This window comes from Astyanax mexicanus, chromosome 11, assembly GCF_023375975.1.
Source record: "Astyanax mexicanus isolate ESR-SI-001 chromosome 11, AstMex3_surface, whole genome shotgun sequence".
NCBI lineage: Eukaryota > Metazoa > Chordata > Actinopteri > Characiformes > Acestrorhamphidae > Astyanax > Astyanax mexicanus.
Window position 1 is genome coordinate 8,439,888 of NC_064418.1, and position 24,356 is coordinate 8,464,243.

The 24,356-nt window shown below is 38.2% G+C and overlaps 1 protein-coding gene across 1 annotated transcript in view; it reads right to left on the reverse strand.

Moving 5' to 3' along the window:
* Nucleotides 1–11,008: 11,008 nt before the first annotated feature.
* The window catches only part of pdia5 (protein disulfide isomerase family A, member 5), an 81,445-nt gene continuing 68,097 nt past the window's right edge, over nt 11,009–24,356 (reverse strand). Inside the window, exons 14-17 of the mRNA XM_022680524.2 lie at nt 22,532–22,662; nt 18,512–18,582; nt 12,377–12,511; nt 11,009–11,482 (exon numbers count right to left, since the gene is read on the reverse strand). Coding sequence (XP_022536245.1) covers nt 11,402–11,482; nt 12,377–12,511; nt 18,512–18,582; nt 22,532–22,662 — 418 coding nt within the window. The 3' untranslated portion in view covers nt 11,009–11,401. The remainder of the gene's footprint in view (nt 11,483–12,376; nt 12,512–18,511; nt 18,583–22,531; nt 22,663–24,356) is intronic.

Genomic DNA, 24,356 nt, shown 5'->3' on the forward strand with positions numbered 1-24,356 from the left:
GTAAGAGGAGCAGCAGTAGCAGCATTAAGAGCGGCTCTGTCCCAAACAACACAACGCTCCCTACCTAGACAATATTCTGAGGCATATTCACAGTAGGCCTATATAGCATTTAAAATAACCCTTTTATATAAAAAAGTAAATAAAACATTACAATGATACAATAAAATGTAGTGGATTATATAATTATTTCATAAATATGTGATGGTTCAATTTAGGAAACTGTAAACATTTAGCATTGTTCTGACTAGCACCATAACCTGACACACACATGACGGATATTTTTTTAAAGACCAGCATATCTAGCTATATCTTAATAAAGGACAGTAAATTTAACATTACAGTGATGCAATGTAAATATTTAACACATAATAATAATTAATGAACATTTATGAATTTTTTTTTTTAAATATGAATAGAGTTTAAAAACTAACAGCTATCAGCTACAAAACTTTACACAAAAAGTCTAGATTTTCAAAAGACCAATATCATTAACTTTAAACAAAAATGCAATATATGCAATTTTATGTTTGTTCTACCTCAGTTCTTTTTTTGTGTTCAGTGAGAGAAATCTAATCTGTTTTGGGCTTGGACAAGTGCATTAAAGTGTGATATGATAAGCCTTTGATTTTCATGTTTTATAGAACTCCAAATACTTGTCTTATTTTTTTGTATTATAACTGGAACTGTAAATAATGAATACATCATCAGTGTTACATTGTTACAGTGTTAATACATTATCAGTGTTCTTCCAGACTTTTGTCATATCATTTGATTACAGTTGCAGTTATTTCCACCTCTGCAGCGCCCTCATAAGTTCAACTATGTTATAGGCGAAGATGACGTTTTTGTGTGCTTTGGTAAATGCACACTCACAATATGCAAATCAATCTATCAATAACCCCACCCCCCTGGAGATGTCCAACAATCTGCGTCTCACCCATAGACTGTATATAAGTATTGACAGAACGACAGTTATTGAAAATTATACCAAAATTAGAGAGGCGTTTTATGAGCGACATTATTAGGCGATAACGCACTGTAACCGAAGCTCTTCATGTATTACTCCGCCACATACAGGTAACCTAGCAACGATTACCAGCCAAATACAATCCAAATGCGATGTCATTAAACACCACTGGGGGGCGCTGGATTCCATAGGCACAGTGAAGGAACGCCATGTCTCCAATAGGGGGCGCAGGCAAAGACGCGGTGCCACACAAATAAATAAATCCAAATTTATTCAAAAATAGACATTATTACACACATTATTAGCCACTAATATCAGGCTAAGAGTTGTTGTTATTATTATATTAAAAGTGTATATATTTTCCAGTTAATATAGGGTATTTTAATCTGAATGTAAGGTGGACTCTTGTAATACTGCAGGTCTTACCGCTGGGGGGCGCCGAAGTAAACAAAACTTTAATTCTTAAAAAACATTTTCTTTCAGTCAAACGAGCGCTGGACCTCTAATCCACACAGATTTCCCTCCTAAAAAAATTTATTTGGGTGAGGGTAAAGCTCTTACGTTTAATTACAGTAACGTTACGCTTAGATTTCCACAATTGTGACTAAAATGGACGATAATGCAGAGCTTACAGCGCAGCTAAAGTAGTAATGGAACTATTTTAACTCGCGGAGTGTTTATAAACAAACCGATCGCATTTTCTCATCCGGTTTAATTCAAAATCTTTCAATAAACAGTGATAATGGAAATGTGGTATAATCGCAATAATACACTCAAGGTTCGTGCTATAACGTGTCATATTGGCACTGCTGTGCTGATCTTCGGCACTCGGCCTTTGTTATAGCACTCCCTCTGGTGTATTATTGCTTAAGTGAAGCCACTACATCTCTTACGCCCTCTGGTGGCTGGCTCCAGTACAACTTTTAACCCCGCCTATTTCCATTCAATTGAAGTTTTATAGGAGTAATTCCGTGATATTTAAAGGGTTGTAGCATGTGGTGATTGATTGACAGCTGAGGGCAAGTTGATTGATAGGTCGCCTGAGAGTGTGAACGCGCACCGCCACTGTGGCTCTTTCTGACATTTGGATTTTACTTTAAAAATGAGATATCTGAAGTAAAGCAATGGCTTATTCTGCAGTTAACTTATGTAACAGACCCTCAGGCAAACGTTCTCTGCAGTTTTTTCCGTATGTGGATAATTTCCCTCCATCAATTAATTTGTATTCATACTTTGTTCTTTGTTCTTGTGTATTTTTTTTATTTAGGTTAGGTTTTTAACCTAGCATTAACTACTTAACGCTAGCTAACTAGTTAACTAGAGTAGCCAACTCAGGTTAGCAGTTAAATAACAAGTTTTTTGGTGAAAATGCCAGTTTTGGTGAACGGTGAAGGCACTGGCCAGTGCCACGCCAGTTCTGGCTCCAATTTGCCTCTACTGCGTGAGCGCACACAAGATGGCATGTTCCATTTCGGCCATATTTTGGCTTCAAAATGCCATAATGAGAGTGAATGGGGACGCCCTGTCCATATTTATATACAGGCTATGGTCTCACTGCTATTAGAGGCACACTGCTCAGCCCAATCATCTCTCCCTTCTGCCCCGCCCTGTCCCTAAACCCATACATCACCCAATGCCCCTCCCAAACTACTCCTCTGATTTGTAGGCATTTTTCAAATTTGAGCTGAGGGTGGAGTCAGCTAGAACAGGTGGTTTAGTTACTCTTTGAAATATTTGTAACATTTGTAAAACATCAGAGCCCTCATTATTGGACTGTGGAGTGGCTGATGGCCCCCCACAATAGAAGCTGACCTGTCTCGTGCTCTCTCGGCTGGGTGCAATTAAATACTCACAGCAATGTTCAAAGCATCTAGTGCAAAGTCTCTATTGGAGTAGAGGCTTTTACTGCAAAAAAAACATGAGGCATTTGTTTGATAAATACCACTTATTTCAGAAGAAACACTGGATGAGAAAATGTCCACAAAAATTTGGACATGCTGTGGACCACTTTGGAAGGAAAAGATGTTTTTTTCTCTCTTCTGTTGGCCTGGATCCTCAAGCAAGAGTTTGATTATTATCTTACTTACTGGTGACATCTGGTACTTGAGTTTTCTACAGCAGGCTGTTTCCTAAAGAAGCAGATGATATCATTATAGCAAATTAAATTACTGAAGTATTTACTCATGTGGTAGACGCTGTAACGACTTGTTTGCATTGCTTTTTGTGTGTGTTTTAGCTTGATTTATTATGCTTGACAGGCTTTTGAAATAGATTTTATCATCCTTAGGCTGCATTATAGTGAGAGAAGGAGAGAATGAGAGATAATCATTGATTATGTAACCATTGATATGCTCTTTTCTGAAATATTTTTACTTAATCAGTTTGCAATATGTTTTAATGAGAATAAAATAGTTCAATACAAACTGTGAGTTAACATAAGGACTTACAGTTAATACAATGTAAAAGTAAATGTAAATGTAAATCCTGAGTTTGAAACATCTGCTCTGTATTCTAGGGCTGATCAGTAGAACTGAATGTCCTTCTCTTGGACAAGTCCATTTAAGAGCATAAAGTTAAATGCATTTAGAATTTCTACCCACAGTACAGAGACTGACCGATAAATGTAGGACAGCATACAAATGTACTTTTCAGAAGAAGTGTGTCAGATGGTAAAACAGTGATATATTTGCTTATAGAGACAGTGAAGGGATCCAGGGGTCATAGCAGGCACATCATATTCATAGAGCTGTGATCAGCAGGTTCAAATCCTGGTCATGCAGCTTGCCATCAGCTGCCGGAGCCCTGAGAGAGCACAATTGGCCTTGTTCTATCCCCTCATCTCTCCTAGGGTGATGTTGATCAGCACAAGGCGTCTGTGAGCTGATGTATCAGAACTAAGTCGCTGCGCTTTCCTCCAAGCACGCTGTTATGCTACTCAGCAATGCTGCATTAGCAGCAGATGGAAAAGAGGCAGTGGCTGATTTTACATGTATCGGAATATTTTTTGGAATTTGGGAGAAATATTGTCTGTAGTTTATAAAATAAAACAACAATTTTCATTTTACTTAAACATAAACCTATAAATAGCAAAATCAGAGAAACTGATTCAGATCATATGCATTGTGCAGCCGTGTTTTAAGAGAGAAACTCTTAGTTTCCTCTTAATGTCATAGAAAGTCTGGTGGTTCGTTGTGAATCTGTATAATCTGACCCACAGTGTCAACAAAGAAAAACTGTAAGACAGTTTAAATGAAGCAGATGGATATAAAATCAATAAGCAGACTATAATAAACACACTATGTGTGTTTTCCCCATAGAACCAGTTTCTCTATTCATAATTTCAATTTTCTGTTGATTTTTAATCTCACAAAACCCTAGATGAATTTGAAGAAGACCAGACAAAGCCAACGCAGACATGCTCACACCACATAACCCCCTAGAGAAGAATAGAGCAGGACAAGCAGGCAAGTCGTACCTCTTTCATCACAAAACTCAATTAAATACAGAAAACTGTGATTTCCCAATTGTAGCCGTTACATCTCTGTGGAACGGAGAAGAAAAGGAGTTTATATGGATCTTTTGTCAAGTGGTGTACATCATTTTGACTGTTGCTTTCAGAGTAAGAGTAGAAAATCTTTATCTCTCCAGAACAGATAATCGGGGTGTATTTATGTCTTTGACTTCTCTGATTCGGAGTAATTTGTCCCACTGACTCTTATTGAATTTTCCTCTGAGCAATTAAAGTCTGAAGCCACAGACAGAACGCCCATAGTGAGCAGAGTCCACCCGTAGTCCAAACAAATGTGACAAAACATAGAGGACAATTTATGTCAACAAACAAGTTGCATTAGAAAAGTTAGGGTTGTCACATCATTCAATCCTGACCAATCACAAGTGCATAGTAAAAAAAAAGTGCATGTATTGTGTTTGAGACAACACAGTTTCTTTCCAACCTTTTTTAATGCATTTTCTTTCCAATTTCTAAACAACTGCAGAGTCCAAGCTAATCGATTTAAACAGCTGTGCATATGTATATGTTATTAAGAGTTTCAGTTTCAGTTTTCATCTTTACCAAGGTCTGGAAACAGAGAGGAAACTGGTTTGATTGGTCAAGAACAAGACAAGAACCACCAGTGCACTAGCCTGCAGAGGCTGCCATCTAAAACAAGGCCCCTAATCCAAAAAACACATCTGAGAACAAGTGTGATGTTCTGAGGTTTGCAGCTGAGAACACAAGAACAAAGTCCCTCCCCCCTGGGTCTTTAGTATAGTTTTATAGTCAGATAAACAAATATGTACTCCACCATGTTATTAGTATATGGTGAAGCATATACTGTAACCCCAAGAACACTGTAAAGCTTGGTGGTGGTAGCCATGTACTCTGGGGTCTTTTTCGCTGTCAGTGAAACTGGTACATTACACAAAACGTGTTTGGAATAATGTAGGAGAACTCCTTCAAAGAATAGAATAACCTCAATCCATTAATTACCTACATAAAAAGAGGCTGTGGAATGAATTAAGCGTGCTAACATAAAGCTTTGGTTCTAAGCTCCCTCATGTTCTGGCCTTTTTTCCCTACTGAATATATCACCAGCAGATGATGACATGACACTCCAAACCATCACTGACCATCAGTAAATTTTGCATTTAATTTGGAAATCAAGGGAGCAGAGTCTGGAGGAAGAGTGGAGAGACACACAGTCCAAACTGCTTGAGGTCTAGTGTGAAGTTTCTACAATCAGTGATGGTTTGGAGATTCATGTCTGTCATCTGCTAGTGTTGATCCACTGTGTTATATTAAGTCCAAAGTCAGAGCAGTGTTTTTTTTTCTACAAAATCTTACAGCCCTTTATGCTTTCCTCTTCTGTTAACTACAGTGTTTCCTTATTTTTCTATTAACTGTAGTGCAGAAACTGTAGTGAACTGTTGGTGATTGTTGGTCGGTAGAGCAGATCTTCTGTGGAACGTTGGTAGAGCGTTCTAACAGGTAAAACACTAAACACTTTACAACTAATGCAATGTTAGATTTCAGTTTTTAATATTTTAATTCAAGCTGATTTTTTTAGCTATGGTAGTTAATGTACCACAGTTTGAGAACCACTGGTTTATGGTATTTAAATCTAGTTTAAAGTTATTATTCAAGGAAAGGATCAGATACAGTACATATGTAAGTGAATGAACTCTAATCTGACTGGCTGTGTAAACACAACAAGCTTATCTGTTCACATTTAGCAGAGACAGATAGGCAGCAGGAGAACTGAGACAGTATCTGTAGCTGATGTTAAAGGTGATGACACTTTCTTCTTGCTTCTAGCCACTTCTGCTCTTGCCGCCATTAACAACAACAAACAGCTCCATTCTAGTGAAGTGGAAAAGATCTTTTGAAAGAAATGAAAGAAGTTTGCTGGGTTATAAACTTGTAGAATGAATCACTTCTGGCTGATTGTGCTGCTGCCCATGGAGAAACTCCTGCTGGTAAAATGCATGTAATGTCTTGGTGCTGAGAGTGGCTGATTAATGCCTTGGAGAGTGAGCATAGGTACCTACTCCATCAAAATTACCCGGAGGAGGACACTGGAGGAAGCGGCTATTCCCTCTCAGTTGAACGCACCCCCCACCCTGTGCTGAAATTGTGGGCGCAAAGGAGGCAGGATGAGAACAGAAGTCAGAGAGACTGGGAATTGGAAAGACAAAGCGTCATTGTGTGTCTGGAGCAGAATTAGGTCTGGTTAAGAGATGCTGTTTTCACTTCCAGTGATTGGGTTGTGTCCTTTCGTACCTTTGCTAGAAAAATGGGTCTCGTCTCTATGACCTCAAACTCCAAGATGTGAGGAGCTGTCGTAATCCAGCAGACTGAATGATTGCGTGACCAGACAGGCCTGTCTGACAGGGCAAAAGAATGGACCCGGGACAATCAGGTGGACCGAATGATTGTCACAGCACAGGACACGGCAGTAGACGGAGCACACCATCAGCCAATGCCTTCAATTATCGGCTTAACAATGGGAGCAGCTTTTGTAACGCTGTTTAAAATAGAATTTGAAATATTGGCATAAACTAATGCATCTCAAAAAATAGATAGAGTATCATTAAAAAGTTACAATATTTTTTAATAATTCAGTTAAAAATGTGAAATTAGTATACAGTATTATATATAGGTGTGTTACACACATAGTGGTCTTTTTTAAGCATTTATTTATTTTATTGTTAATGATCATGGCTTACAGTCTCCAAAAAATTGATTATAATATAAGACCAATGGGTACTTTTGGCAGTATGGGCAGTGTGGGCAGTGTGCCAAGTCCTGCTGGAAAATGAAAGTTATCATCATAAAAGTTGTCATCAGCAGAGGGAAGCATAAAGTGCTGTAAGATTTTTCAGGAAAACGTTATGCTGACTTTGGACTTGATAATAAAACACAGTGGACCAACACCAGCAGATGACATGCCTCTCCAAACCATCACTGATCATCAGTAAATTTTACATTTTATTCGGAAATCAAGGGAGCAGAGTCTGGAGGAAGAGTGAAGAGAGACACACAGTCCAAGCTGCTTGACATCTAGTGTGAAGTTTCCACCAATCAGAGATGGTTTGGAGAGACATGTCATCTGCCTGTGGTGTTCCACTGTGTTGGGTTCACTTGTTCTTGTGAACCACCAATAAAAATAACTACATTTGCTCGGGTCTGTTCCACACAACATATTTAACAGTTTATACAGAGAACATCACTTGGAGTTGTAGGAAATGTATGCCTTTTTATTTAGCCAAGTTTTTATTCATGGGGCAACACTGTACATATGGTGGGGTACACAAATCAAAGAAAGGCGAGAGTGAGTTCTTGGCATCAGTGTTACAGTTACCAACAAAACGGAGACCTTTGGGATTCGACAGAGCAGGATTTCCTTCAACTGAACAATGCTTTGGTACAGAGACCCCTGGACCACTCAATCAGAGAAAACCAATATGGCGGACAAACGTTCGGTAGCGAGTAAGGTAGAGCTGAGCTAGAGTGTTGTTCTACCTCAGGCAGTTGAGGCATAACTGGCATGATGAAGCTGTAAGCAGCGTAATTTAGAGCATCCTCTCAGGAGTACATAAGCTGTAGTCTTGTTCTCTTCTTGACTGATATGATATGAATATAGCACCTGTGATTACACTTCACCCAGACGTTCTTTATATGAAAAAAAAAAAAACTAAAATAAACAAAACACCATCCTGATCCTGAAACCACTGCTATTATGTATTAAAGCAGACATTTTCAAGCTTTCCTAATTTCCTTCAGTCTCAATGATTTAACCTTTCTACCATAACTGGGTGAGGTAATTTAAACCGGATGCTATAACCACCAACTGTGTTAACACTTTTCTTCCATCTCCCAATGACAAATGTAAACAAGTCAGAATTTGGCAACAAAACAAGCTCGGAATACCCAGCTGAAATGCAAGTTACAATGCAAGCTAGCTCCCTTTAATTGTGTTTCGCTATCCCTGAGAACTTTATTCATAATGAACAGACGCAAACTCTTGAATAATAGAACAAGTTCAGCTACAGATAAGCCTATTAAATATGTATACTACCTTGAGCAGGGAGCTTCCAGCATGGCTGTGAAGTTGCCACAGAGATAATGCTAAGGGGTCTGGTGTCAGTAAGAGTGCTGGGATCTGATAAAGAGCCTCAGACACCTCCGCCGCCACGTTTGCTTGATTTCCGAGTTCTTTCGTACAGCAGTCACACTGGAATATTACTCACACCTTAAGAGCTTCAAGTGGAAATGTTGGAGGGAATGTGAAATGTTACTTAAAAATGCAAACAACAAAAACTCACTAAAACCTTACAAATCAAGAAAAAATAATAAATGAATATTACATAATAGCATTGATTGCAATATGAAAATTCGGAATGGCTCACAGTGGCATTTGGGCTTATTAACTGCCTTTCTGCACTTTTGTCTAGCAGTGATATATATGAATATATATTATATATAAGGGCAAAAATATTTCTTTATGTATTTTTATGTAATCTAGCCTGCTGTCATCAATTGTATCCAGTTGGTTAAATGCTCCCTTGAGGACTAACCACAATCAACAGGAAATAATTAAACGTTTTCATTTATTTAAAAGTTTTCCTTCAGTATACTGTATATCGTTGCTGTCCAATGAAAAATGAGTATCTCCATTTTTGTAGATTTTTATTTTTCTATATAATTTGAACAGACTGAAACAGTCCCTCACAATGTGCCAACATTTCTTGATGAACAGATCAAAAGAAATACTTAATCAAAATTACCTGAAATAAACTCTTTTTACATTAACTTTTATTGAACGTTTAGAAGGTTTTTTCTCTCTCCTCTAAACTTGCTGTTTTCGAGATACTCGTTTTTCATTGGACAGCGACGTGGATACAGTAAAAGACTGTATCTGGAGAGTGTCTCTATGCTTGTGAAGTATTTTCTACTTGAGGATAATACGTAGAGACGGTGGGTGCAGGGAATGAAATATAAATTTATTTATTGTTATTATTTTTCCCTCTTTAACTGGTGCATGGGAAAACTTACATATTTTGATGGGTCATGATTAATATGATCAGGGACTTATTAGTTAAAATAGCTAAAAATAGTTAATTGTGATTTTAGTGTGATCAAATTATTATTTTTTAGCTCCATAAGGGAACTACAGAAGGTATTTTTTGGATGTTGCATTGCTGTGATGTATGAGGTAGGTGTTAAGTGTGTGTTATGCTGGTACGAGTAAATCAGATACAGCAGCAGTGCTGCTGGAGTTCTTAAACACCTGTGTTTCCTCACCCGAATACAGCACAACCACCAACTTTGTTGTTTTCTGTTCCTGTGCACATTAAGAAGCCAGAAGCCTAGTGCTATAGATACTCACTGCTATATTTTCTTTTTTTTTATTTATGCTTATTTTTCTCAGTTCTCTTGGTCTAGATTTTTGGTCTATGGCACCCTTGCAGTACCTCTGCGGCCCACTGGGGGTTTGAAGAATGCTGGACTAGAAGATGACCAACACTGGAAACTGTGCAGCAACAGATTCAGAGCTTCTGTCTCTGACTTTATTTTATCTACAAGTTGGAGCAGCTACTGTAAGTAGTAGTGTGTAATAAAGTGGATGATAGTAATGGGTTAAACACAGTGTTTAAAACCTCCAGCAGCACTGCTGCAGTTTCTGATCCACTCGTACCATCACCACAACACACACTGATACACCTCATATACAACCTCCATGCTAATCAGTGGCAGCCCAAAAAACAATAGCTGCTCTGTGATGTAGAACTACAAAGTGTTCAATCAAACGGAAAATTGACATAATCTGAATCTGGCAGTTGCTCTTTTATGCACATTATATTCAAAGTTATTGATGAATGGACCAACAGAAATGACTATAATGACAAATTATATTTGGTAAATTACTTATTTTTCTTCTCTCCACTACAGTTTCCATTTTGGTGATACGAGATATGTATTTATATCCTATCCACCTGTTCCTCAAATGAGTTCATGGACTATAAATCAGGGTATATTGAATAATAAGGGGAATCAAGATTAATACAACCACTACTGACGTCACTTTTGGAAATGCAGATCATCAAAAACATGATATGTTTTTATGCATTCCCCACTTATGCATTCTCCCATTTTCATTTTGTTTTTTATTCTCCCACAGCTGACAATGAAACACAACAGAACAAGGACTAAAGAAGCTTCAACAGCTTCACCACACAACGTCTTATAAGCTCTGCTGTATTTTGGCCCCAGTACATCACTGATATAGTTCCAGGTGCACTGCACCACTTGAATAAAATTTATTCAAACATTTAAGGCCACGAATATGAGCTACATGTTCCACTCCTGTTGTCTTTCTGAAGGCTGAGATGTCACATTATTTTCATCTTTTTGTTTTCATTTTTGTACAAAAATATTTCGGATGTGTGACTGTTCACACACACACACACACACATACGGTTCCTCTTCACAAAGGAGGGAGTGGCAATGATGGACTGAGACTGGCGACGATAACAAGGACAGGTTACCGTACGCAGAGTAGCTGCAGCGTCTTCACACAGAAGCCACCCATCGCAAAGACGTGAGTGTGTTGGATGTGAGTGTTCAGTATTGCATAGATTCAAGATGTAGTTTTTCATTAACTGCAGTCACAGTATGATTTTTTTTTTGGGAGTAATCATCCACAAAATGTCCATGAAAAAGAAAAAAAACAAAAAAACAAATACAAAGTAAAGTCTCAAGTGGTCTTGTGGTTGAACATTGGTATTACAAACGTAAGGGCACGGCTGTATAAAAAATATCCTCTTTTTTGAGCTGAGGTTTTTCAAGTGTGTGGCATCAGTGCTGGAAGGTCCCTGCCCAGGTCACAGTGCAATGACAGGCTCCTCCCCCGTTTACGGGCCACACTGATAAGATTAGAGCTCCTCCTTCCGCTTTCCCACCTTCTCTTGGTCCCGTCCTCTCAGGCTTCGCATGAAACCAGTGAAGCCAGCCTCCTGAAACACAACGCATTAATTAATTTAGGAGCATTGATAAGAAATACAGGAGATGACTGAAGTGAACAATGCAACAGATAACAGATTATCAGCCAGATTCATTCTCAATGCTCATAACTTATACAGACTCCAACTTAAACAGTGCTTTACTGGCTAGAAGAGGTGGGGAACATTTTTTGAATTTTAGGTGCATCACGATTTGGACGTGTAACGTATGCATTTTGACCTCTTAGTCTGATAGAATGCTTCTGCTTTAAAGTACACATATCGATTGATTTATTATGTTTATTGACGCTGATTTATGTCAGGGTTGCACGAACATTAAAACAACAAGTACCTATGAAGCCATCCACTACTTTCCTCCACGCTTCATTTTCCTCCAAACTGTCTAAACAGCATTGATCACATTTCCCTCATGTCTTCCTAAGTGTGTGTGTGTGTGTGTGTATGTTCGAGGTGACTCATGATGCTGCACTGTTTATTGGCGCTGATTTATGTCCGGTTAGCATGAACACAAAACCAGCAAGTATGTACGGAGCCATCCACTACATTCCTTCACGCTTCATTTTCCTCCAAACTGTCGAAACGGCGTTGCTGTACTGAAGACTCACGTCCTGTTTCCTGAGTTTTAATGACTTACCTCAGAACGCTGACTTAGTTGTCCACATTGCAGGAAACAGAGGAGGAAGACAACCTTTCTCCCCAGAGCTGTCCTTCTACTAAATGCTAAGAACTGATTGGATATAAGCACTGATACCTGCTGATACCTACAGTATAAATGATGTGTATCTGTGAATATGTTTTTATAAAAAATAACATCTTAAATAATAGGTTACATATTTATAAACATATGTATATATTTTTAAATTTATTATAAATGTTAAAGTGACTTACCCCTCTCTCTCCGTTGTATTTCTCACTGAACTTGCCGTAATTGTAGTAGTTAAAGGTCGGGTAGCCTTCAACGCCCTCCTGCTTACACAGCTCATGGTTCTGTCCTTTGGTGCAGTCCACAGCAGCATACGCAATCTAAATAAAAAGTGACATCAACACACAGTTAAACATCTTAATGTGCAAAAGAGGAGTCAGGTTCCCTCTCCATACACCACCAAAGAACTGCCAGGCAATTTTCTGAATTAACTACTGAAAGTTAATCTGTGTTTGTGGAGGCTTTACAGCTGCTGTGTGAGGACAGTATGAAGAATGAAAAATGACAGTATATAGAATGTAGCCGGCGTGAGGTGAGGCATTGTGCTGTCTGCTCACGGCTTGACTGTTTACTCTCCTAAGCTCCCATAAGGCCTGATAAGACTGTTGGGCTCTGGGGATGATTTACTCTGTGCAGAGGGAGCCGACAGATCCACCAATCACGCTCAAGCGTGAGGCAATGATGTTGATATGGCGAGTTGGCTGGGATAATGCTGTAAAACTCCCTTAAGTTAATTTGTTAAGAAAAAGATGTACTTACAACTCAGTAATGCTATTATCCATCGTAAAAACTTAAGCTAAAGCCACAGTGTAGCATTAGTGCCAGTCAGTGATCGCAGAGTCAGTCAGTCGGTTGTTGACGGGTGACGTCACAGTGAGGTTATATCAGTGTTTAGCGCTATGCTGAAGGTATTCTGCAGTCTGCAGCTTTATTTTACCGTATTATAAATCGCTTTCCTTTACAGTGGTGCGCTAACGTGGGCAGACTTTTCCTCTTGTAAAGTATCTAATGCTAATACTAACTTTACATTTATGTGATGTTTTGGATTGGCCAGGCTATACTGGCACATAGACAACCAAACAGCATGATTTTCATACTGATTATTTCTATATTTTTTTGTTAAAATTTGTTTCATTCTAGGATTGATGTTTAGGGCCCAATGATGTTTTACAGCTACAATGTGCAGCTAATATATTCCTAAATTCTTTAATTTAGTTTAAATTAGGTTGAATTAGAGGTAAATACAAGTAAAATCTTCACTGTTAGAACAGTCAGGTGGTGCTGTTTTTTTTTGGTGCTTTAGTTGAAATGGATAAAATAATAGCATAGTTTTAGAAGTGTTTACAGGTTTAAATAAAATAATACTGTAATATTCAGTTAACATAACGAGGTTGTAAATAAGATAATATCTCTAATATCCAGGTAACGTTACAAGGCTGGATCCAGCAGAAATGGCATATCAGTTAGTTTTAGTCAGGTGGTATTTATCTGTGCTATTAACAGAAGATAATTAATCCAAAGTAGAATCTCTGGTATTCTCAAGCAGGTCATCTGGAGGAGCTATTTCCTCACTTTACTTCTGTCTCTCCAGTTTTATTGGGTTAACTTCTCCAAAGATTACCAAAGTAAAACTGTTTCTACTACTTTCACTGCACAGTTCACAGTAACACTACTTAAACATGGCGCTTTGGTAATGCCAGATTACCAAAGCGCCTGGCATACGGTCAATGTTGATAGTAAACACCCTGCATATTGCTTTTTAATTCCTGAACAGGGGAACTGTGAACTCTCTGGCACTGACTGAACTGTTTACTCTGCTGCATATCTGCTTTACATTACATTACTTAGCCTGCGTATTTTCTGGGGCTATGAAAAATGCATTTACAGTGTAATGGCGGTGACACAATCACAATAACCATCAGCGAAAGTGATTTATGTTGGCTCGCTCACACCAGAGAAGTTAGTAAAACACCTACAAATGAGTCATAAATCCCATCGGACAAAAAACATCCATTCTGCCTTTTGCTTTGAGTCAAAAATAAATCTATTTTAAAATACACCAGAGCATTTTGTTCTTGTCAGCATGTGATAATTGCAATTTGTCAGTTAACAATGAAAACAAAAGAGAACACTGGGGCCAAGCTATTACACTTTTGTAGTCAAGACAAGCCTACCTGACAGGGTACAATCACAGCAATCCAGCTCTCTTAAATACAAATTGATCGGTGCTGTGAAATGATGACGTGTAACTCTCACATACAAAACAAATGTATGGAAAAGATATTAATAGTGTTGGTACATCTGAAAAGAAAAGGGTATAATTGAAATGCATGATCTCTTTTTTCATTGTCAAACAGGTGGACAGACCCCATCCAGATCTGAACATTGTAACATTGTATTACTGTTTTAATGACGTCATGGGGTCATCTGTAGCTTTGGGGAATGGACGCAGTTCTTTAGAAAAATGCTGGAATGCTTCTGCTTAAGGATATGTGGATACACACGCCGTGAAACCCTATATAACCATGAGTCATCCACCAGAACGAGGAGCAAGACGTTAACCGAGGGTCAAGCTGCTCAGCCAGGCAAAGATCTTCTAGAGCTCATCCAAAGCTTTTCCAAAGAAGACAAAAAACAAGGATCGGATCTGCCTAATTTGTTATCTTTACGTCTTTGAAGATGATCCCATTAGATATTCCAAGAAAATGATAATTGCTAAAGATCCAGAGATCAGGTTGACCTCAAACACCCATGATCACAACTGCACAACACTGACGAGAGAGAAAACAGAAGACAGAAGAAATGATTGTTTTTTTCTCTCTTTTCCTTTCTCAAAGGTTTCTCGCCAAACGCTATTGATCCCAGAGCAAACCCTGTTGAACACTGATTGTTTTGGCAATAGCTTCAGGATGAAGCAGCCGGGAGCAGCCGATAGGTCAGGGAATATAAGGAAAAACTCAAACGCGAACGCTGCTGTGTTTCGGTAGAGGGCAGACAGGCCTGGGTTGAAAATCCTTAATTAGGATCTTGGGATCCACATCAGGTACTAATTATCAGCTTTAAGAAAAACAACGAGCCTCGTGGCGCACAGGTAATTAAATAGTCCGATATGCGCAGCTTAATATGCAGAACACTCATTACTATTGCAACAAAGACTCTTTGAAATAAGTAAGCCATCCACTTCTTTGTATTTGCTCATTTTTCGGTTCAACTAGTGAAAAAAAAAAAAAAAAAAATCATGTGCCCTGACAAAACTTTTCTCACTGATATTCACTCATTCTATCTGAGGCAGGATCTGGTGTTTAATTGGGCTGCTAAGGGTAATTTCTATGCTGTTTATACTGGTAAACAAAACCCTGTTAACCACTGGACCATCAGAGAGCTGAGCCTTTGGCAGCTACAGTATTAACAGTAATTTTTACATTCTCTATAATTAAATGTTCAGTTGAGTCAGTCTCCTTTAAGTACCGATGAAAGACATCCTTGATATGCTTATTGTCGATACTATATGATACAATTTTGATATACTGTCCAGCTCCAGATGTGACAATTAACCCTTGTGTGGTGTTCATATTTTTGTTACTCGTTTACTTTGTTACTTGTATTTAATTCAGCAAAATTAAGCAATTTTACATTAAAATGCTTTACACATGCTTGCTTCACCTAAATTGCAAGCAATATAAACAGCTTACATGGTTAATATTTGCCCTTTACCTTTCTTATGTTACATTTCTTTCAAAAAGTTCTACTCTTTTTTTATTAGTTTTTTAATAAAATGTATGAGTAAGATATGAGTATGATATGAGTAGAAAATTTGCTTAGTTTCATTTATCGAAAATGTGTTTTGATATATGTTTTTCACAAAAAATGAGCCAATGCCAATGAGTTTGAGTTAGAAAAAATATTTTTTTTTTGTATCATTTGATGAAAAATGAAAACGGGTCCCACAGACCCGAACACCACACAAGGATTAAGTTTGTGCAAATTGTGATGATGATGCTCAATAATATATAATGCAAGCCTACATATTCTTACTACAATTCTTTCAATGTGTGTATTGTGAAAAATCATAACGCTGTAACAGCCCTGGTACTCAAAATAAAGCACAAAATCTACTGAATGCTGAAAAACTGTGAGCTCTAACGGACGAAGGACACTCCGTTCGAAAAAGAACGAAAGGTTATATTGAATGGATCCAAAAGCCTAAATGAGCATCACTCAATTCAAGCACAGTTCAGCCTCCTTTAATTTGATCTAATTAAACCAAATTAATTAAATCCTCTGCCTCTGTGATCAAGAGTTTTCTTGATACTCCATCACAGAATCCAGCTTGAGCCTTCCTCTATTGATCCAGGCTTGAAAAAGATCTTGGCACATCTCCACACTAAGGAATCCAAGTGCCAAAAGGGTGGCTCACCAGACATATGCGTTATTCTTTACAAGCGCATAAGTGATCAGTCATAAAACGGCTTAATGAAATTAATGCACTGCGTTATATAACTAAAATAACTACAGTTCTGAGGCCAGTTTTCTTAGAGAACCAGTAGATGGAGCTTTATGAATAGATTTTCTGACCTTTCTGATCATTTGTTTGTATAATCATTTGACTATAAGGCACAATATCACTTCTGAGGGGTTGTCAGGGCGTTAGCTGGAAATCAAGGTTAAAGCGGCCAGCTCTGCTGCACCCTTGGCAAGACGGATTTCCAAATTCCATTCATTTGAATAACAATCGTGCCTAAGTCCAGACTTAAGAGCTATTGGAAGATTAAGCACGGCTGATGTTATGCATGATGTATTTTAGGCATTTGCAAACAATAATTTAACATCACAGTGTGGTGATTAATGATAAATGGCTGCTGTTAGGAAGGACTAATGAAACATTTTCCAGACGGGGATCAGAGGGGAATTCTCGTGGTGTTAAAGTGATTTTTGGGGAAGAGAAGCCGGAGCAGACAGAAATATAAGATTAATTGTGACGATGCTTCACCGAACCCCCGTGCAGGGAAACACACACACAGTCACCGGGTAGTTTTAGCGGAGTGTGTTGGTGGATGGAGCTACAACACTTAAATCAGTTTAAACAGTGACAATTTATTTACATGCAGTGAAAATATAGAAACAAAAAGACTGAATAAAGAAAACTGAACACATTAAAAGAAATACCACCTGACTAACATTACCAACACCAGTACAGGTACACATTAGTCCAGAGTGCAAGGCCATGAAACTCCATTACCTGGGGATAAAGCTTTTTCAATTGCGGCTCCTAAACTGTGGAAAGGCCTACCACTTTATGCAGACGGGCCCCGTCACTGTCCACTTTTAAAACCAGGCTAAAGACTAATTTTTATTTCTTGGCTTTTAACCCAATTTGATACTTTGTTCTGGTTTTATTAATTTATTTTTTACTTATTTTATTTCTGTTTTTATTATTTTATTTTACTTTTACTTTAATTGTTTCATAGATTTATCTAAAACCATTTTTATTGATATTTATATTTTAATTTGTCTTATTGTTTCTAGTATTTAAAAAAAATGAGTTGAGTTGAGTTAAGTGCCCTCCTGCAGCAACAGGTGAGTTCCCCCAGAGCTCCGCATGTCCTGCGATGCGACTATTGCGCACGCACGCATTGGGATGACTATGCTTAAACGATATGGTCAGGACACATGACAGAGTAGATGCATTCTGGGAATTGTAGTGGAGTGAAGCAGAGTTTATCCATGCACTGTAAGTGTAATGTGCATTTATGGGACTACAGCGACTGTATCAGACTGGTATATATATAAAGATTATATATAGAAAGATTTTGTTATTGCTATTGGCCTCTCTGTCAACAGTTTACATAAGAAAGATTGACTGCTCTCTAATGGTTGAGAGGAAGGGGACAATGTCTTTGAGATCTTGATATTTCAGTCTGAGTGCAGGCTTTAAAAAGGCATAGAAAGGGTCATGGATGGGCAGTGAATGGAAAAGAATAGCAGAGGTGGACCCAGAATTTCAGAGAACTAGAAGCCTTTTAAAAGAAATAATAACTGAAACAAAAAAATCCCTCAAACAAGAACTCTCAGCTGGCTACAAAAAGCAACAAGCAATTTTATAACTGTGATGGCAGAAGGATGAAAGATAAAACAGCTGAAAGACTGGAGACCTCGAGAAAGCGATAAGAAGTGATTAAAGACAAAGAATATCTGACACTGGCGACTAACAGCGAGGCTTATTCTGCCTGAGAGGAACAGAGAGAAAGGCCAGCCAAGTTGCAGGTGTTTCGTATTTAGAGCCAAAGAGAAAATCTCTATATAACAGGGTTGAGTCTTACCTTGCGGTCATCTTTGAACAGCTCTGCGGCTGTAATGAAGTGGGGGACGGCATTCTTGCAGTGCGGGCACCCTGGAGACAAAGGCATGTCATCATTCATCCCACTCCATTGTACTGAGTACAAAGCAAAAATGTTATATATCCCAGCACACAGAGAGAGGGCCATATATTATATATATATATATAATCTCAAAGAATGATTCCATAGGGAAACAACAGGTAATGATGGAGCAGAAAAAAGGAGGGCATTGTTCATAAAAACAGAAAGCACTCCTGCCATATGCACACATGCTCATAAACACACACCCACACAGCTCTAGGGTGCCTATAAAAGTATTACATGGCATTAGGTATGGTTCATTTCAGCTTCATACAAAGTCATAAACTCCTTTATTGGTCCACTGATGCAAATGCCCTGTCGCTTTCCTGGATGATCTATACCTGTTTGTGGGTTTTGGACCCTCTGGAGTTTCTGGAGGTGCTGAACAATAATTGCTGCTTTTTCTTCATGCTGTGAAGCTCCAGCTCATCCCAAATCACCTCAAATCACCATCCCAGTTGATCAGGTTTAGATCAGGGGATTAATGTGGAGGACTAGCATTTTTTTTTTCTGTTTTCTACGTGTCCCTTGATTGTTTTCATGTCTCTAATATCAATGTACAATGTAAAAAAATACATTAAATAAAGAAAAACATGAGAATGAGAAGGTGTACTGCTACTTTACACCATATGGACGCTATTTAGCACACACACCCACACTACTACTAACAGTTAAGAGGAGGAGAACACAGCTTGAGACGGGGATAACTTTTAATTGCACCTGCCGATAAACTAATGATGCCTGCACTTCCTGACAAAGACCTGCTTGTGCGACTAAAACAGCTCCTAATTTCAGGAGCTTGAAAGTCATTAGAAATAATGGTGCATAACCGTCCTGCAACCCATGCAGGCATTACACTGGAACTCACAGTCACGAGATCTTTTAAAACCGAATCGCTGACTCTAAAGTCAGAATGACATGAAGTTTAACAGATACGTCTTGTTTTAAGGTTTGACACAAAATAAAACATAATCTGTGCTTTGGCTTCATCTGAGCTGTGGCTGGGGAGAGGTATATTTAGAGAGGAAACAAGGTGTTCCTTGTGATATTTACAGTCTCACACAAAAAATGCTAAATTCTCCCTCATCATTGGCTGGTACATTCTCTCCCACTGGAAAACAGCTCCAGCTGCACAGTAAGTGGAGCCACTGATTTCTATTAATTGTATTTTACAAATCAGGGAATCTACAAGCATAGGGAATGTTTATTTAAGACTTTTTAATGCCAATTTTCCAGGCCAATTACCCAACCCACTTATTAAAACTGCCCCTATCACTAATGATGCTGCAATACCAGAAGGGTGAAGACTAGCACATGCCTCCTCCGGTACATGTGAAGTCAGCCACCGCCTCTTCTGGAACATTACCGAGTAGCATCACAGCGCACTCTGAGGAAAGCACAGTGACTCGGTTCCGATACATCAGCTCACAGACGCCCTGTGCTGATCAACATCACCCTTTGGGGTGATGAGGGGAAAAATGCAATCTACCATCCCAGAGAGAGCAAAGCCAACTGTGCTCTTCCAGGGCTCCGGCAGCTGATGGCAAGCTACATGAACGGGATTTGAACCAGCGATTTCCCTATTTGCATAGTTTTTTTTTTTTTAATTCTGCTGTAACATCAAATTTGGAAACTGAAAAATGCAATATACAAAATTTTAAAAATAAAAACAAAACTGTATGCACTGTCTATGGCACTTTATATATATATATATATATATATATATATATATATATATATATATATATTTTTTTTTTTTTTTTTTTTCAAATTAAGGACCTTTTTAGTTAGTTAACTCTCTAAATTCTCCCTCATCATTGGCTGGTACACTCTCTCCCACTGCTGAAAGCATCTCCAGCTGCACAGTAAGTAGAGCCACTGATTAGAACACCGCAACCTGGATAAGATGTTTTAATGACTGTGTAACTAATCATCTAAAATGATGGTAATTAGCTCCTAAAAATTCTGCTAAAAAATCTGAAAATAATATTTTCCTTTGGAGTGAAAGATGCTAAAGGGATTCTGGCTAAAGGATGCAGTACAACACTACAATAACAACAAAACAAAAAAGCAGGTGTAATAGTCACAATATTATGATTACCTGACTGTTTCTAGTCACTGTCCATCTTATCAGCTCAACTGAACATATACATAGCCATGACAAAAGTATTTTCCCCCTTACAGCCTTATTTTGTTTTTTTGCTTTTTTTAAATCACATTTACATTTTTCAGTTATCAAACACATTTTAATATCAAACAAATATAACCAGAATAAAAATGCAGTTTTTAAATTATAATTTCAATTAGTAAGGGAAAACCTATTCAAACCAACCTGACCTTGTGTGAAAAAGTATTTGCTCCTAAACAGTACAACTTAGTTGTGCCACCGTTGGCAGCAAGAACTGCAACCAAGTGTTGGAAACAACTGGCATAGAGTCTTTCACAGCGCTGTGGAGGAATGTTGCTCCACTCTTCTTTACAGAATGGTTTTATTTCAGCCACATTAAAGGGTTTGCCAGCATGAACGGCCTGTTTTTCCTGAGTTATTCAGAGGTGGACTTGTTTGTGTGTTTTGGATCATTGTCCTGCTGCAGAACCCAAGTACGCCTGAGCTTGAGGTCACAATCTGATAATTTGACATTGTCCTTCAGGTTCAATGGACTCAAGGATCCATTAATTACAGCTAGTTGTCCAAACCCTGAAGCAGCAAAGCAGTCTCAGATAGTCATACTACCACCACCATGTTTTACATTCAGTATGATGTTCTTTTTCTGAAAATATCTATTAGTTTTGTGTCAGATGTAATGGAACACACATCTTCCAAAAGATCCACTTTTTCTCATCAGCCAACAGAATATTTTCCCAAAGTCCTGTGGATCATCAGGATGTTTTTTCCCTAATATTGTTTAAATTGCTCCTAAATGCTCAATGGAGCTAAAACTGTATAAAATGAATGTAGAACTCTTAGATTTAGATATATTTAGAGCTTTAAGTAAATACCCTAAAAAATAAGAACAGTCTTTAGTCAAGCTGTTACTATGCTACATTAGTTCAGCTAGCAGTTTCAGTATACAGGCACTAAACAAAGCAGAATGGACAACTGCAAAAGACAATTAGCATATCCATTATTAAAGACAACACAAGAGTTCAGGGCGGAGAAACATTCTGAAATAAAAGACTGTTCCTTAATTTAATTGAGGTCTCTACTGTAACCATTAATATACTGTTTGAGGGCATTAAAGTCTTCTTATGTTAAAGAACTGCTTGATCACACAAATCCTTTAATAGGCGGATGTTACACCGAGCATTAGAGGAGTCAGGGACGAGGAACAAAACGACAGCGTTCTTTCAGCATCTGGAGGTCTGCTTTGTAGAGGAAATTAAAGCTCTCTGATTATTTAACAATATTAGGTCTTTGAAGGCTTTATCAAAGAGAAGCTGCAGTCATCCCTTAAATGTGTGGGCACCCCGTGAACCTGCTGCAGATGCAGAGTTCATCATTTATTTCCATTTGCTTCTTTGAATTGAACAAAATTCCCAAAGTAATTAAACTTCAAATAAGCAATTACAAACAAGCAGCACACACTGACAACAGCGGAAATACACAGCTTGTGAAGATTCATGCTGTTGAGTGCATGCGGTTAAGATGCCTGTTCATTACACACGTTATATTCAAATGAATTGCTACAGTATTCACAATTAACTGAGAAAATCTGACCTGATGAAAATATGTTTATTACATGTGTGAACGGTTACCTTACTAGTTAAAAATCACTTAAGAGACCTTACTAGTTAAGAATCACTGTATCTTTAAATTAATTTTTTACATGTCAAGATGGAAAGTAATTGAGAGATCATGTAAGAATTATTTTTCAATAAAACTTTTACCCTCCTCTAGTTATTAAAAGTGAGAGAGCTTACATGGTGCGTAGAACATGACCAGTGCATGTTTCTTCTTCTTCAAGGCCTCCCTGAAGTCCTCCGCTCCGAGGTGGCTCACACTAGATGGCTTCTCCTCCCACGACTGCTCTGGAGGAGGGGGGGCCTGGGGACTGAGAGAACATTACAGAAGAGTCAGAAAAAAGAAGTTTTAAATCAGTTCAGGCATGTTATGAGGTGGCCAGCAGGGATGCTACAGTATGGAACTTCTGGGCTGATAATAATTATCTCCAATTAACACCTTATTTTGGTCATCATGGATACAAACAACTATGTGTATTGCAGTGGGTGAATTTGACCATTGACTTTTTTATTTTTATTTAACAATGTATCAATGTAAAATATTATAAAATTATAGAATTTTATTTAACCAATGATTTTAAATGACTGTGCAGTCACTCTAATCCTGAGACAGTAAAATTGTCAATGTAAGTCAATGTAACATTAGCAATCATGCCAAGGGATTCACTGGTATATTGATATTTTGTGTATTTTCTTGATGTTTAAAGATCTTCTTTGTGTGGTGCAGTGGAGTGATCCACTGTGCTTTATTTGAGTGAGCTGAATTAATAATTATTTTTTCCCAGCAGAGGCTGAAAATGCACACCTGGTGTAATCCAGTTGGAATTTATCAGATAGAAATATTGGATTAACAACGATTTTCATATTATGTTTAAAATATATTAAGCTCTGAAAATGAGTAGCTTATTTAAAAAGCTGTTTATCTGGGAAAAAAGGCTTTATTTAATTAGAAAAAAAACACTAACACTTTTAGAATATTAGAATAGATCCAAATATAATTAAAATATGTTAGATAAACTTCAAACTTGCATGAGCAGACAAAATCAAATGCTTTTTCAGAAAAATCACCAGATTTAGATTCCTCAGGATTTGAGGCAGACCTGACTCTATAAGACTGTAAAAACAAATAATAGAGATTGCATGGGGAATAATGATTATCATGATTATTGGATTTCATTTCAAGTAGGTTGCCAGGTACGCTGAAGTCAGTCAGTAGGTTGATCATTTTCTTCTCAATGTCTCAATGGCCCACATCACACATGACTAGTGAAATCACTAGTTAAAATGGCCACCAACCAGGTAGAGTACCCCTATGTATATACTGATACACCGTGATGTGGCCAGGCCTTGCCTCAAACTGGAAACACAAAAACTCTACTTAATTTGGCCAAGAGCAAAGTTTCCATCAAATTCTGAAATCGACCCCCGGTCCTTGAGCTGTTGGTCCATGTCCGTGCCTTAAGCTAAAGCTCACTGCAGGTCTTTTGCAGTCGTGGCGCCGTCGCTCTCTCTCGCGGCTCTGGGGCCTACAGACGAACGGATCCTCACACAGCGCTGCGGCTCCTGCTAGCACAACCGGCCTCTCCGGGGAGCAGAGCAAGGCCAATGCTTTCTGCTCAGAGGTCAGAGGAGTCACAACAGTGATTGATTGAAGTCAAGCACCACTGAACACACTCCAATGTGCGAGTGTGAGTGGACTGCTGCGGCAGTGGGAGATGTGTCTGTGTGTGTGTCTGTGTGCCTGAGGCAGAAGACTAGGCTTCTTCGTTAGACCACGCAGAGACAGTCAATAACTGTCTAGCTGTGTGTCTATTACTCTATAGCCTCTTTATTACTACAGACCATAATAAGCCCCAATCCCATTTAATATTTGTACATCTACCCCTTGTTTATGAGTATTAAATAACTTACAAAGGGAATTGGTTGCAATCCAGCCCCTAAGAATGAGACATCCCTTCAAATTATGTTTAATTGTATTTAGTAGACGCTTTTATCCAAAGCGACT